Source organism: Carcharhinus amblyrhynchos, chromosome 10 (genome assembly GCF_965287045.1).
Source record: "Carcharhinus amblyrhynchos chromosome 10, sCarAmb.v2.hapA, whole genome shotgun sequence".
Lineage (NCBI taxonomy): Eukaryota > Metazoa > Chordata > Chondrichthyes > Carcharhiniformes > Carcharhinidae > Carcharhinus > Carcharhinus amblyrhynchos.
In genome coordinates, this window is record NC_137333.1 from 8550016 (window position 1) to 8566710 (window position 16695).

Sequence of the window (16695 nt, forward strand, 5' to 3'; positions counted from 1 at the left end):
AGAGAAATATTGGCCTGAAATTTCCTGGAATGTACTGACGTGGAAATAATACACGGAGTGGGATTTTAATTGCCCGTGCTCGCTCTGAAACAGGAAAATCCCATCCGACTTCAGCGGATCTTTCCATCCCTCGCCCGCTCCGATTCCCATGGCGGCCAGAATGGGAAAATTTGCCCCAGGGTTTTGAACAACGGTCTTGCACCCAAATTTCCTGAATAGCATCAGGATTTCTCAAGGTGTGGAGACCAGAATTGGCCAAGCCAAAATCAACAGGAACAATCGGATTGTGAAAATACGAAGCTACCACAAACCATCATTAATGCATGTTAGGCTCAGTATGTTCGAGAAAATGCAGATGTAAGCTTTCCTTTCTTTAATGGAGTACGTAACAATGCCACAACAAAAATCACATCAAAGTATGGAAAGTTCACTGGGGCTCTGCAGGAGGAGAAATAAAAGGAGCTGCTAAAAAGGGTCAGTAAAATCTAGCAAGAGAAAGGGACTTCAGCTGCTGCTGTACTTTAGCCAGAATTCTCCCACCCTGCTGCCACTGCAATTGTAGTGGGCGGGTTATGGACAATGTGAAGGCCCATTGACAGTCGGATGGGAATTTCCAACTTTTATACCTACGTAGCGGAGAATTGCACTATTCCCATCAGTTTACATCCATTCAGAAGGTGTGTAAATGCAGGAAATTCACAGTCTCCGGACAGCACTTCCCAGGCCCGCCAACATCAGGATGGTATGGGAAAATTTGGATAGTGGCCTAAAGTCAATTGATGATACCCGCCACTGATGAGACTAGAAAATCCATGCCCTGAGTTTTTGGCAATGTGGGCAAGCTATGTTCATACACCAAGTGGGTGGTTTCAGAGAATTAAACTGGGCAGCAACACCAATGTTGGAGGTAATCGTGATGCAAAACAAGTCTAAATCATTTCTCTCCAAATTTCCACAGGAAAGGAGAATGGAATGACCCTGTCCTGTTGCTGCAGTTATTCTGAAACCTCCAGCAAATGCTGTACCTTAGTGCACAATGTACCAGTCCACTCAGATGGACCGAGTGGCAACTCTGGAAGTGTTCAGCAAGGCCTGTGCAAAATTGGAGTGTCACAGTATTTGTAAAAGTGAGACGGCTATCTTATTCATGATTGATTACATTTTGTGAAGGAACTCTTTATTTGGCAGCTTACTCTTTGAGGGAACTCACCAATACTGGAGTTCATGTCGCCATTTTCAGACTCTGTGCCATGCTGGTTGCTGTTACCATGGAAGCTATTCATGGCCTCCAGCTTGATCTTCTTTGCCTTCATGGCCTCTGCTATGGCAGCATTGGTAGCTGCTGCAGCGGCGGCTGCTGCTGCTGCCGTCAGACCTGAGAAAGAGAAGACGAGACAAGAAGAGATAGATGGTGAGAGAGGCAAACACGTCTCAGGTTAGCCTTCATAAGCGTCAGCCATATCTCTATAATCTCCTCTAGTCCCTGAACCCTCCGAGTTCTCCCTTCTTCCCCTAATTCTGACCTCTTGACCATGCCCGATTTTAGTTGTTTCATCCATGTGAATAGGCCCAATAGGCTTGGGCCTATTGTTCTGAAATCCCCACCTTTAATCTGTTCAGCTCTCTTTCCCTCTCCTCCTTCCTTTAAGATGCATCTTGACATTTTCTTTTTTATATCATATTTCTAGTTCTCTGTCTTAATAAATGTCTTGGGATGGGATTTCCCCATTCCCGCCACCCCGTCCCCCACCCCACCTCTTCCGTCCCTCTCCAAACAGCTTGTCTTGAGGTGACATAGGACTCCAGCCATTGGTCAGTGGCTGGAGTTCCTGGTGCTGCCACTGTGAATGGGGTTCCACCTGGCTCATACCCTCCACCGACAGGGACCCCCATGGGTGAGGGGGAGTTGCCAACAGCGGGACTAGAAGATCCTGCCAGTGGGATCAGCCTGGAGAATCCTGTCCTTGGTGTCAACTATTGCTCGCTAACTGCATTTCTGATGTATCTGGAGATGTTCCTCTGTCTTAAATGCACAATGGAAATGCTAGTTGTTGCTGTAATGCTCCTTCATAGCAAAGTAGTCCATTGCCACTCAATTTCAAGACCACAGATTAAGGAGACAACTTGGGTGACATACTGTAGTCCTGTCATCACCCTCTCTCTTAGATGTGGGTACAAATTGCATATCATGATGAGATTGGAGAAGTGTAAATATCTGATTAACAGCAGTATTCGGTGTCTTATTCTAACATATGTGGACATAGATGATTAAATTTTGCCTGAAACATGATCAGCTAAGTTGCTGCTAAAGTATAGAAATGTTAAATTAATAATCCTGGTAAGTTTAATGCTGTAAGAAGAAAATTTAGATAGGCATTCTGGCTATTTATATCTAAGAACGATGCAGAAAGTAATTTAGCAGAACATTTCCTCCGAGGGTGAATCGGCTGGAATTGTGTCTGTGAGGAGGATTCTTTCAAAGACTCTTGAACCAAATGATCCTGACTCATTACATTCTGATGACTATCCCCAAGATGGACAATGGAGGTGTACATATCGCTGTTTCCGCTGGTTCATCTTACCACTTGTAATGTCAGTGCTCAAATGAGATCCATTAATCATCAGATTAGCACTGGCAATAGGTTATTTAAGAAAGGAAAATACTGTGGATGCGATCTTGCCAAAAAAATGCTAAACCCTGAACGAGCATGAAAACAGGAGAAATTAGTGTTGTCCTTTTGGGTGGCTTAATTATCGAGTTTTTGTCAAAAAAATTCAACCAAATTTGTAATTCGCTAGCAAGAGGAGTGGGCAGGGCCTAAAACACCTGAAAGCCGGCTGATAGCAGCAGAGAGTGCAATTGCTCATGTGCAGATCTCTGCGCTCTGTGAGCACAGAAACCTGTCACTGCCTCCCCCAGCTATAGTCAGCCTCTGTGATTCATCAACCTCCCCCCCCACCCCCCACCGCGCCCCCACCGCCTACTGTGGGACTCCACAGCTGATTGCCATCCCTCCGCCTGGACTAATTGCCACTGCACCCCACAACCAGACCAATTGCCATTATGTACATGTATGTTCAAGAACTTTTATGAAACTTTCTGGAGCCAGCATGGATTTGCTAATAGTGCATTCTTCTAACTTCTAATTCTCTTATAAGCTGTGTCAGATTTAATCATAATAGTGGCATTTTGCTCTCGTACTACAAGGAGCTTCTCCATTGGCTGCCTGATATATTCTTCAATTTACTCAGTAATTGGCGATTTGTATCTGTCACCGACAATCAGCCCGATTTGAACTTCCAATTTCATAGACCGGGCCAAGCAAATGAGAAGGTCACAGAGTGGGACATTCACAACTGAAACACAGATGGAGGAGTAAACCCCACAAAGGCTTTACACTTAGGCTCTTCCTTCGTTCAGTTCAGATACAAATTTGTGATGGGCTTCACTGATGAAAGGATGTCAGGCGTAAGGGCATTGATTAGTTAGGATGGGTTATTGGGACAAATTTCTAATGCTCCTTTCTCCTTCCTTTTCCTTTGAAGGTGGCAATTTGTACCCACATCTAAGAGAGAGGGTGATGACAGGACTACAGTATGTCACCCAAGTTGTCTCCTTAATCTGTGGTCTTGAAATTGAGTGGCAACGGACTACTTTGCTTTTTTTTCTAAACCGCCTCCCCTTTATCTTGAGGCTGTGCCCCCTAGTCCTACTGTCTTTTTTGAGCGGGAAGAGTGTCTCCACCTCTATCCTATCCATCCCATTCATCATCTTATACGTCTCAATGAGATCTCCTCTCATTCTTCTAAACTCTAACGAGTACAAGCCTAGTTTATTCAGCCTCTCCTCATAGCTCAACCCCCTCAACTCCGGCATCAGCCTAGTAAACCTCCTCTGCACTCCCTCCAAGGCCAAAATATCTTTGCGCAGGTGCGGCGCCCAAAACTGCACATAGTACTCCAGCTGCGGCCTCACCAATCCCATCCATTAAGCCTTGACGATGAATTCATCAGGTCACTGAAGCACCTCAGAGTGTAACTTGATCTAAATAGACAACTCGAACACCTCTGTGCCATTTGTAGTGACCATTTTGAAATGTCTACAATGTTTCTTTGGACCGTATTGAAGCACTTCAGGATGCCGCGAGAGCTATGCAGAAAACCTGAATATCATTGCCCTCCCTATGGTGGCCATTTTGAAATATCTGTAATGATGTTCAGATATTTTGCGGATAAAGTATATTTTTTTGCAAAAAAAAAGACTTTCAGCAGGTCATTCATTCAACAATGTGGGAATAAAAAACACTTTTTATTCCCTCAGTGATTTTTTTCTTCTGGGGTTGGCCTGGAGGCTTGGCAACCATGAATAGTCCATCTGGCCTATCTACAATCAAATCCTTCTGAGATGCGCCTCTGTATCAACACTTACCTGATCACATTAACCACCACTATGTTTTTATTTATTAGTGTCACAAGTAATGCTGCAATGAAGTTACTGTGAAAATCCCCTAGTCGCCACACTCCGGCACCCTGTTCGGGTACACCGAGGGAGAATTTAGCATGGCCAATGCACCAAACCAGCACATCTTTCAGGCTGTGGGAGGAAACCAGAGCACCCACAGGTACAAAGAAAACGTGTAGAGTCCGTGCAGACACACAGATGTGCAGACACACAGATGTGCAGACGCACAGACACACAGACAGTGACCCAAGCCAGGCATCAAACCAGGGTCCCTGGTGCTGTGAGGTAGCACTGCTAACCACCATGCCACCGTGCTGTCCTTAAATAATCTCCTTGATGAAGCATAAAAATGAATATGAATGTCTCCAAACATTTTATTAGCAATGTCCTCAGGCTACCGGGATTAACCTTTCTGAAATGTGCAAGTTTCACATTTGGCTTTCAACAAAATGTTCGTGTTCTAACATATACAGTTTAATATGAAAAGCTTGCCTACAGAATAAAGTTGCAAAGTTTTGGACTCTCCCTTCCCACTCCACCTACACCACCATCACGATCTCTCATGCGACCTAAGGACCAAAGGCTACAGTTGAAGGGCAGAGCCCAGTGGACAGTTCTTTAGTTACCAAAGCAAAGGGTACAGCATGGTCAGCAAAGGTAAATGCCATCACAATGGGTGAGGCCAAATGAGAGAGAAAAGTGCATGAAAGTTCTCCTGCAGAACTGCTACAGGACTTTATAGGATTGATGGCCCCACAGAAATGTCCAGGAAGTAAAAATCAATGACATCGCTCTGAGAAAAGTCTCTTTTGTTTATGGATTATGGAAGCATTGGACACAGACAAAAAGCAATCTGAATGATCATAGAATCCCTGCAGTGCAGGACAGGCCATTCGGCCCACTGTGCCCACACCGACTCTCTGACACAGCAACCCATCCAGGCCATCTCCCTGCCCTAACCCTGTAACCATGCACATTTCCCACGGCTAATGCATCTAACCTACACATCTTGGGACATTAAGGGGCAATTTAGCATTGCCAATCAACCTAAGGTACATATCTTTTTTATTTGATTTGATTTCTTATTGTCACATGTATTAGTATACAGTGAAAAGTATTGTTTCCTGTGCGCTGTACAGACAAAGCATACCACCCATAGAGAAGGAAGGGAGAGAGTAGAGAATGTGGTGTTACAATCATAGCCAGGATGCAGAGAAAGATCAACTTAGTGCAAGATGGACCCATTCAAAAGTCTGATGACAGCAGGGAAGAAACTGTTCTTGAGTTGGTTGGTACGTGGGACACTAAGAAACAATTTAGCGTGGCCAATCCACCTAAACTGCACATCTTTGGACTTGACCCATCAATCAATCGGGTAATGAACTTTTCAAGGCCATCCGTCATGAGTACAGACATGGTGGGCAACCAATAGCAGGAGGGTGGAAAGTGGGGCAGCCGGACGCATAAGGTCATGTGATGATAGGTGAACGTCCAATCTGATTTGGCAATGCCCCATGCACTGGCTGCATATCTGCCTTGAGCACTTGAGCAGATTGAACTGGGGAGGAAAGGAATTCTAACAGAGTGTGTCATTTGAACTGCCTTCAGGATCATTTTAGCATATAATATCCATGGAAAATGTTTTTCTTTGATAAATCAGTGCAGGTGTTATCAATAGGATTTCAGTAACACATCGCAGGTGCTTAGAAAGAGAAGTTGGATAAATCTAGGAGGAGGACAAGAACTTGAAGAAGGTTAGGCTGCCCGGGGTAGGTAAAGAGAGGTGGAAAGATGCTTGTGTGGAGCTTAAGTACCAGCATAGACATGTTGGGCCGAACAGCCTGTTTCTGTGCATTGTATTTCTGGGTGTGTGCGATTTAGGCACAAAATCTACTTTGTCTGGAGAAAACAACTGACAAAACAATGTCAATGTTAAATGTCTGTCCTTTCATTTTGTGTACGGAGCATTTTAAGCTGTTAAACATTCTACAGTTTTAAAAGTTTATTTATTAGTCTCCCAAGTAGGCTTACATTAACACTGCAATGAAGTTACCGGGGGAAGGGGGGTCTAGGGAGATTTGATTGACCCCCATGCCACTCTTCTGATTGCTCTGAAATCAATCAATAAACATTCCAAATCCGTTGATCCTTTAAGCCGGATATGCCTAAACTTGCGCTCAGCATGTGAAGATGTCATTTTGCAGAACATTGCCAAAAATGAGTTTGATTGTAGTTTCTCCAGAAGCGCCTTGGTGCCAATTCTCAGCTAACCTGTGTGATAATCACACGGCAGTGCAATCAACAGAGCAATCTCAGCATCAAATTGAGGTACACAAGATGGATAAAGTAGATGTGGAGCGGATGCTTCCTCTTGTGGGGCATTCTAGGATGCGAGATCATAGTCTTAGGGTAAGCGGTAGCAAATTTAAAACAGAGTTGAGGAGAAACTACTTCACTCTAAGGGTGGTAAATTTGTGGGATTTGCTACCCCAGAGTGCGGTGGACGCTGGGACAGTGAGTAAATTTAAGGAGGAGTTGGACAGATTTCTAATTGGCAATGGGTTGAAGGGTTATAGGAAGAAGGCAGGAAAATGGGGATGAAGAGCATATCAGCCATGATCGAATGGCGGAGTGGACTAGATGGGCCGAATGGACTAATTCTGCTCCTAAAGCTTACAAACTTATAAACAATCTAGAAATCAGATGATCAGTGAACACTTTTTATTTCCAAAACACACTCACTGGGGTGTATGGGGGTTGGAATTAACAAGATAATTCCAGGCCCCCACACCTTTAAATGAGTAAACCTAGAGTCACAAGTCAGACAGGCTGTGCAAACAAGGAAAACACATGACCAAGGACTAGGGCAGCACGGTGGCACAGTGGTTAGCACTGCCATCTCACAACACCGGAGACCCGGGTTCAATTCCCAGCTTGGGTCACTGCCTGTGCAGAGTCTGCAAGTTCTCCCCGTGTCTGCGAGGATTTCCTCCAGGTGCTCCGGTTTCCTCCCGCAGTCCTAAAGCCACGCTAGATAGTTGCAGCGGCCGTGCTAAATTCTCCTTCAGTGTACCCGAATAGGAGCCGGAGTGTGGCAACTTGGAGGTTTTCACAATAACTTCATTGCATTGCTAATGTAAGTCTACTGGTGACACTAATAAATAAACTTTAGAATGGAGCAGACTCCACTTATCAAATGACATTTGATAGAAGACTAGAAAGGTCTTCTAAGAAACTGTTCATAAGATAAATTCTGGCATCTTTACTCGTGTTTATTGAGAGATTCGGAGATTTATTAGTTTTATAAATATCTCATCATTCAACCATGGTAAGCATTTCAGTGACATGGCTCAGGGGCTGCTATTAGCTACATGAATGGTGTGACTACAGGAATGCGGGAAGAGAGAGAAAAAAGCACGTGGCATTAATACCAGCCCTCGTTCCTAAACATCTGATAGGCAGATGGAAGCCGGAAAGAAGCGACACATCATTTAAGAGCTTGTTTGCATTCTAACAGATAAACACAGAAAGCAGCAGCATGCGGGGTCATTTAAAAACTGAGTTTATGCGGCACTGTGGAAATCATGTGTTGTTGATTCCCCCGTGAATATTAACTTCTGTGCTTCGATCAGGGATTTACATTAGTCTGTTGCATTTCTGCAGAATAAAAGAATGAGAGGTGGTACCAAGGACTCATGGTTGATCCTTACCTTAGTCCCACCTACCTGAATTTGTAACCTTCAAGCCCTCGCGGAGTTCCACGAGTGCCAGGGTTGAATGGCACTACCACAACGTGTCTCCACATGCAGCCCCCTCTCCTCACCCGCCCCTCCACGCCTCCCCAGCCACTGGCAGATGAAGCCGGGTAAGAAGTCTCACAACACCAGGTTAAAGTCCAACAGGTTTATTTGGTAGTATGGGACTTAGTAAGGTAGAGGGTTATAGATAAGCCGAGTAGGTAGGGATAAGTTCGGCGCAACTTGTGGGCCGAAGGGCCTGATTGTGCTGCAGTTTTTCTATGTTCTATGTTCAAACGCCACGGGCATTTAGTTAGTTAGGATGAAGCAGGCCATTTAAATTGCATTTACTTCAGTCGGATCATAATATCTCATTGGGCAAGAGGGAGCCATTCAGATCCTGGGGCTCATCTGAAGGCCCTTTCCCTGACTCAACCTGAAGCTCCAATTTTAAAGATCACCCCGCACACCCCACCCCCCCGCACCCCACCCTCCCCAACCACACTCCCATCCTCCGACCACCAGCTCTGATGCTCTAAGGCTGGAATTTTACCAGCACGTCCGCCCCACTTTGGGGGGCGGGCGACGCTAGGAGAATGATAATCTCCGTTGGCCTCGGGCGGGATCATGTGAACTTCAGGCGGACATGCCGGTATAAGTCGTCCCAAGCCTCTGATTGAAATCAAGTCTTCTCTGGCAGCCATCCTGCTGAGGCTTGTTGCATCACAGAAATCACAGAACACCAGAATGCAAGTGAAGCAAGTACTAAAAATGACAAATGGGATGTTGGCATTTATTGCAAAAGAACTGGAGTATAAAAGTAGAGAAGTGTTGTTGCAGTTGTATAGGGTGCTGGTGAGACCACATCTGGAGTATTGTGTCCAGTTTTGGTCTCCTTATTTCAGGAAGGATGTGGTGGCATTGGAGGCAGTTCAGAGAAGGTTCACCAGATTGATTCTGGAGATGAAAGGATTGATGTACGCGGAGAGGTTAAACAGTTTGGGCTTGTACTCGCTGGAGTTTAGAAAGATGAGAGAGGATCTGATCAAGGTATATAAAGTATGAAAAGGGATAGATAAATTAAATGTAGACCAAATATTTCTCTTTACGGGCAATCTAGAACAAAAGGTCACAGGTATAGATTGTGAGATGGTAGATTTAGAACTGAGATGAGGAGGAACCACTTCTCACAGAGGGGGGTGAACTTTTGCAACTCACTGTCCCATTGCGCAATGGACTCTGAATCTTTTGATTTGATTTGATTTATTATTGTCATATGTATTAACTTACAGTAAAAAGTATTGTTTCTTGCACGCTATACAGACAAAGCACACCGTTCATAGAGAAGAAAACGAGCGAGTGCAGAATGTAGTGTTACAGTCATAGTTAGGGTGTCGGGAAAGATCAACTTAGTGCGAGGTAGGTCCATTCAAAAGTCTGACAGCAGCAGGGAAGAAGCTGTTCTTAAGTCGGTGAATGGTTTCAAGAAGGAGATACATATATTTCAGATTTTAAAAAAATGGTAAAAAGGAATATGGGGAACCGGTGGGGAGTGGATTTGAGACCAGAGAGAGATCAGCCATGATCTGATTGAATGGAAGAGCAGTCTCAAAGGGTTGAATTACTTACTTCTTCTCCTAATTCCTATGTTCCACTGGTCCTATCACACTCTCAGGGAGCCCTCTTAAGCTTCATAGGCAGCCAGTTAGTTTAGAGGCTTGTGATCCAATGGTTATAATTACGGTAGCTTACTTAATGAAAGTCACTCTGGAAATGCATGTCTTTTCTTTTCCACAATTGTACCTTCCCTAAACTTGAGCTTATTCAAAACTCTGCTGCCTGTATCCCAACCAGCCCCTCCCTGATCTACGGTGGCTCTTCTCTCCACCTCTGTCGCCTGCGTATCACTGAGACATGTCCTGCATTTCCAATTCTGGCCTCTCCAACATTCCCAATACTCTTCATTGCAGCTTTAGTAGTTCAGCCTGAACCTTGGTATTCCTTTCCTAAACCTCTTTGTCTCTCTATCTCTCTCTTGTCCCTGAAGATGCTCCTTAAGACACCATTTAAGTGTGAACGATTGCTATTAAGTTGCAGAACATTATTCAGTGGTAGTGGTTCACCTTGCCATCAAGAGACTCAGGGATGCTAGCAGGGATTTTATAATCCCGCTCATGTCAAGTACTGGCAGGAAAATTTGACGGACCAGGCAAAGGTCTATGGACATGAATTTCCTGGCCTGTGACAGGTAGGACCACAGCATTGGTGGAAAAGACTCTTCCCTCTTTAATCCTTAGTTTTTTTGATCTGCGTGTCTTTGGGCTCAACTTTCCAGCATTCACCCAATGCCCGGATCATTTGCTCCCATTGAAAATGGATGGACTCTTGGCAGGGCTGCCGAATCCCCCGCAGCTGGCCCCACCACAACGGGGCTGGAAAATCTCAGCCTTCATTACTCTCTTGAATTTCTTGCGTCCTCTCCTTCCTCTTGTCTATTTTGATTTCAGGTTTGATTAATTCGATCAATTTGATCATTGTGCACGGTGGCACAATGGTTAGCACTGCTGTCTCACAGCTCCAGGGACCCGGGTTTGATTTCCAGCCTCGGGTCACTGACTGGGTGGAGTTTGCACATTCTCCCCGTGTCTGCGTGGGTTTCCTCTGGGTGCTCTGGTTTCCTGCCACCGTCCAAAGATGTATGGGATAGGTTGATTGGCCACAGTAAATTGCTCTTTTGTGTCCCAGGGTGCATAGTTTAGAGGGATTAGCAGAATAAATATGTGAGGTCTGAGTAGAATTGTTGACAGTGCAGAGACGATGGGCTGAATTATCTTCATTGCACTGTATGGACTCTATGATTCTAATTAATCAAATAAAATTTGATCAATTTCATATTGAAACACATGATTTTGATTTCTTTGCCATTTGTCTCTGAAGGTGGATTTTGATCTTGTATAGCACCAAAGCATTGACACATAGATCTTGCTCTTTGTAGGTGCTGTGTCACAGTAGATTCATTTCAATGGGGCTCTGCCCCACTTTTTCACGAATGTTGCCAACTCGAGTTGAGCAAAATCTTGGAGGCTTCATCACATTACTCCCTGCCACCAACCGCCCCTCCCTTATATTTACCATCGGTCGCCATATGTCCATCCTCAAAAAGCACTGCCTTCCCAGCCAATCAAAAAATGCTTGGATGCACTATTTCCCAACTGGATGATTCCTGAGTTTCAGCCAATGAGCCAGGTATTTTTTTCCAGCTCCAACAGTTTCCGAACAAGTGTTTTCAAAGAAAATAGATTAAATGACACCTTATTTTAATTGCTTCCTTGATTTTTCTCCTGAGTGTAAAAGTATCAGTGACAGGAGTGCCTCTGTATTAAAAGCTCTGTTTGTATTGCTTGAGACAGGGCATCTGCTGTTCGATGTACATGAAAGGTCCCAAACAGCAAACAGCCGACCTTTAGGATATTGGGTTAATTGGCCTACAGTATCAGACTTCATCCAGCTCTTAAAAGGAACAGAGTTATGGAGCCATATGAGCAGAAGATCTAAGGAAGCTGACTCCCGGCGTTGACCAGCTGCTTACTACATCCACTGAAACCGGGTTCACAGTAATGGCCCACACCAGCAGAATACAGATGAGTGGACATCACACTGCATGTATTTAAAGTTCTGGATGATCAGTAATTGAAATACTGTTCAGAGTGACATAATACAAAATGGAGATATTGGTCTTGGAGGACCACACCAGAATAATAACTTGAATTGAAAGAGCAGGTAGCATAGTGGTTAGCCCTCACAGCACCGGGGACCCGGATTCGATTCCCAGCTTGGATCACTCTCTGTGCAGAGTCTGCTCACTTTCCCTGTGTCTGCGTGGATTTCCTCCAGGTATTCCAGTTTCCTCCCATAGTCCGAAACACATGCTGGTTCGCTGCATTGGCTATGCTAAATTCTCCCTCACTGTCCCCTAATAGGTGCTGGAGTGTGGCAACTAGGGAATTTTCACAGTAACTTCATTGCAGTGTTAATGTAAACCTACTTGTGACACTATTAAATAAACTTAAATGTAAATTATGAGGCCATGTTACATGGAGTAGGCAGGTATTCCCTCAAGGCGTGATGTAATTAAGGTTCTAATGGCTTGACAATGTATATGAGGAGAAGCGATGTTCTCAGGTAGAAGATTCTAGAACAAATTAGAACCGTACATCTGAGGGTTGATGCCAGGAGGTGTTTCTTGACTCAACGGGTGGTGAGAATCTGGAATGTTCTACCCTGAAATGCTGCTGAGGTTGGAGTCAATTGAAAATGTCAGAACTGGAATTGAGAAAATGTTATTGGGCACATGGAACTTTGGTAGGTGGATATATTTAACTTACAGGTCAACCATGACCTAATTCAATGGCGGAAAAAATACTCTGAGGGGCTGACTGGCCTACTCATGTCCCTATGTTCCAATGGAATTGCAAATGAGCAGATCCAGGAAACTTGTGTGTAACTCCTGCTGGTGAGAGTGGTTCTATTCAGTTAAAGAAGCAACTAGAAAGCAGTGAATTCTGAAGAAATTCTACGCCAAGATTTACTGTGTGGCAGAGAAATGAACATTGATGTGTATCCCTCTCCCCGCTTAGTGGTGGAATAGAATCTCAGTGTAATAATTTGCTGATTGGCATGATTGTGTGAGTGTGTGTATGTGCATGTGTGTATATGTGTGTGCGTGTGTGTGTGTGTGTGTGTGCACGTGCACATGTGTGTGTGTAACATAGGAATGGGAGGAGACCATTTGCCTCTAAAGCCTGATCTGCTATTCAATAAGATCATGGCTGATCTGTGACCTAACTCCACATTCCTGTCTTTACTCCCATGTTCTGAACATCTTTGTATAATTGAAAGGGTGGCACAGTGGTTAGTGGTCACAGCACCAGGGACCTGGGTTCAATTCCGGCCTCGGGTCAGTGTCTGTGTGGAGTTTGTACATTCTTGCCATATCTGCGTGGGTTTCCTCCGGGTGCTCCGGTTTCCTCTCACAGTCCAAAAGATGTGTGGGTTAGGTTCATTGGCCGTGATAAGTTGCCCTGAGTGTCAAAGGGAAGGGTAGGGTAAACATGTGAAGTTAAAGGGATAAGACCTGGGTGGGATTGTTGTTGGTGTAGGCTCTATAGGCCAACTGGCTTCCTTCTGCACTGTAAATTCTAACATAACTGAAATTAACAACTGAGCTGGCCCTTTGCTAAAGAGACTTCCAAACTTTTTGTGTGAAGAAGTGTTACCTAACTTTATTGATCCTGAAAGGCCTGGCTCCAATTTCAGGACAATGCCCCCCAATCCTGGACTCCCTAACTGGCAAATAGCCTCCCTCAGTTTATGTTGGCTGGAATCCCCTAACCGTTCATGCCAGCGGGATTTTCTGGTACTGCCAGCAGTGCATTCCCGCTCATGAGTTTTCTGATAGTATGGGATGGCGTCAGTGGGAAATCCCATTCAGAGTGCCAGGACCAGATTATCCCACCATTGCTGAAAAGCACGCCATCTCCGGCCATTGAGAAACCTGTGGTGGCCAGAGAATCTCGCCCCTTGTCTGTCCCTCAAATGCTTTGAATACTTTGATCAAATCACCCACAAACATTAACTCATATAACTTCTCTTTGTAACTCAGCCCTTGGAGACCAGGTATCATTTTAGTCCAAGCACCGCGCGCTCACTCCAATATATCCATTCTAAGGTATGGTGCCCAGAACTGTTTGCTCAGGAGGAGAGGGAAACAGGAGGAGAATGGTGGAGGTGCTGACCAGAGAGCAAAAAGTGATGCTAGATCATCAGAACATCATGGTATACCTACTGATTCAGGATCAAGCTCGAATGCCAGCCATTTGGCATGCACTCAGTGTCTTAACTGTTGGGGGTGCTCAATCTGGAGGAATTAAAGCAGAGAAGGAGTGTGGGGTTGTGGGGGAGGGGGGCGGTGGGGATAGAAACCAATTTGGGTCACGGATGAAAGACCCTCAAACAAAGACCAAAAGAGATTCAGCTTGTTGTCGGAAATTGTAAATACAATGCAATGTGCAAAGAATAGAGGTCAGTTTTGTTCCATGTGTAAGAGATAGCCTGTCGAACTGTTACAGTACTAAAAGATTTATCTTTCAGGGGATTAAAAGTTAAATTATGTAGGCAGTAACAATTTGTATACCCTGACTCTATTGTTAAAGGACAAAGCATATTTCTCCATCCTTTAGATCTCTTGGGAAATTAGCTGATTATAGCGTTTTGTTTTACAGCCAATTTATTTCTGGGAGTTTTAAAACTGTTACACATAAACATACACACACAATGCATATACATACGCACATACGCAAATGCATGCACATACATGCACGCACACACACACACGCACGGACATGCACACACCCACGCATATACACACACATGTGCAAAGACACACACAGGTGCACACACACACACACACACACACACACGCACACACACACACACACACACACACACACACACAAGGACGAATTTTACCATCCTGCCCACCACGGGAATCAGCGCGGGCGAGGGACAGACCATGGAAAGGTCCATTGATCTTGGGCAGGATTTTCCAGTTTCGGGGCGAGCGAGGCTGGAAAATCCTGCCCTCAGACTCACACACCTACATGCACGCAGACACGCACACACATATGCGTACATGCACCAGACACATTCACACACCCACATCCCAACAACCTGGCAAAGTATGGTTAGGCAGCCAAGAAATAAGAATAACGCATGTTAGATTTCAGTCCATGTACTAGTGGGAAAAGTCATTTCAGGATACAAGGAGCCTTCACAAAATCTGTGGGGAAGATCAAAGGCGAGTGTGTGCCTTTGCTAAAAACTGTACAAAATGAGTGTTCAGCTGTTGATGACTTAACTACATCTCATTGAACAAATGCATTTAAGTGCAGTTTATTTTCTTTTCTAAATGACCCTGTCAATTTTTCTCAACTGCTCAGGGACACAATGGCTGTCTTTAAACCTACAGCTAGCCACCTGGATTATTCACTTAATGTCCAACCTCAGGTCATGAGCAGCCCCGCACAATTGTCTTCCCAAACTTATTAATGGAGCACCCGCTCGGAAAGGGGTCAAAGGTTTTGTTTCAGTCTGTATTATCTTACAAGATCGTTTCTTGCCCCAAAGGGAGAAGGAAAACAGCCAAGAGGCTGATAATGAATGCATTATTATTCCTGGAGACTCTGAACTAGTTCATACTCTCACGTTGAAGGCTTCTTTCAACTGTTGCTGGACAATGAGAAAAGCAACCTTGAATGACACCTATTTTCAATCCCTGAAACTGACATTACATTTCATCTCAAACCCCAGCCAAGGAAGAAGACAAAAGACTGATTGTCTTATTTGGTTCCTTATTTTGTATGGAGCAATAGAGACTTCTAGAGCTGCTAAGGAAACCATCATAAAACACAGAGGTGTCATTCAGTTTGAAAGAAGCCCAACAGGTCTTTTTCAATTCAGTAACTATTTCTCACAACTATCAATAAACATCCTCACACCAAATTCAGCCAGTTACACTTTCAGGGAAATATTAAGGACATGCAATATAGAAATGACCAGTCTAGCCATTGACTCCATGCAACATTAGGTACTCCATTGTTTTTGGGTCTTGGCCTGCCATGACCACTTTCATTCCAGTTAACGTGCTATTTTCAGCCATCTTTTAAGAGCCAACATTTGTTTGAAAATATGGGAACAGGGGCATTGTGATAATATCAGTGGGCTCTTAATGCAGTGGTCTGGAATGATGACCTTGATATGCATTATTAGCTGGGTGCCCAATGACACAAGGTAAAGAGGTGTCCAATGCTTGTAGTTTCTACTTTTGGTATTTTAAAGGGCTGGTTGATTGACACGTCTATAGAGCTGTAGTAAGATGCTGTGGTTACAAGATGCTTTGAATTGTGCTGAGGTCATGAAAGGTGAGTCATCATACAATCCCTGCAGTGCAGAATGGGCTACTTGTACATCGAGTCTGCCATTGAGTTTGCACTGACTCTCTGACAGAGTATCTTATTCAAGTCCTCTCACCAGCCCTGTTCCTGTAATCAATCTAACCTCTACATCTAATGTGCAACAAAAAAAAGAACTCAGCCCTGGCATATCCCTGCATTGTGGGCCCTCTTCCTAGGGCAGCACGGTGGCACAGTGGTTAACATAGCTGCCTCACAGCGCCAGAGACCCGGGTTTAATTCCGGCCTCAGGTGACTGTCTATGTGGGGTTTGCACATTCTCCCTGTGTTTGGTGGGTTTCCTCTGGGTGCTCTGGTTTCCTCCCACACCCCAAAGTTGTGAAGGTTAGGTTTATTGGCCATGCTAAATTGCCCCTTAGTGTCAGGGGGATTAGGAGGGTTACGGCGATAGGATCTGGGTGGAACAATTGCCAGTGCATGCTTGACGGGCCAAATGGCCTCCTTGTGCACTGTAGATTCTATGATC

At 44.6% G+C, this 16695-nt stretch overlaps 1 protein-coding gene across 4 annotated transcripts in view; it reads right to left on the reverse strand.

Moving 5' to 3' along the window:
• Nucleotides 1-16695, reverse strand: part of LOC145349526 (dachshund homolog 1-like) — a 552542-nt gene that overhangs the window by 270247 nt on the left and 265600 nt on the right. For all 4 annotated transcript variants that reach the window (XM_080198096.1, XM_080198097.1, XM_080198098.1 and 1 more), the window contains one exon: nucleotides 1211-1375. In XM_080198096.1, the coding sequence (XP_080054222.1) occupies nucleotides 1211-1375 (165 nt within the window). The remainder of the gene's footprint in view (nucleotides 1-1210; nucleotides 1376-16695) is intronic.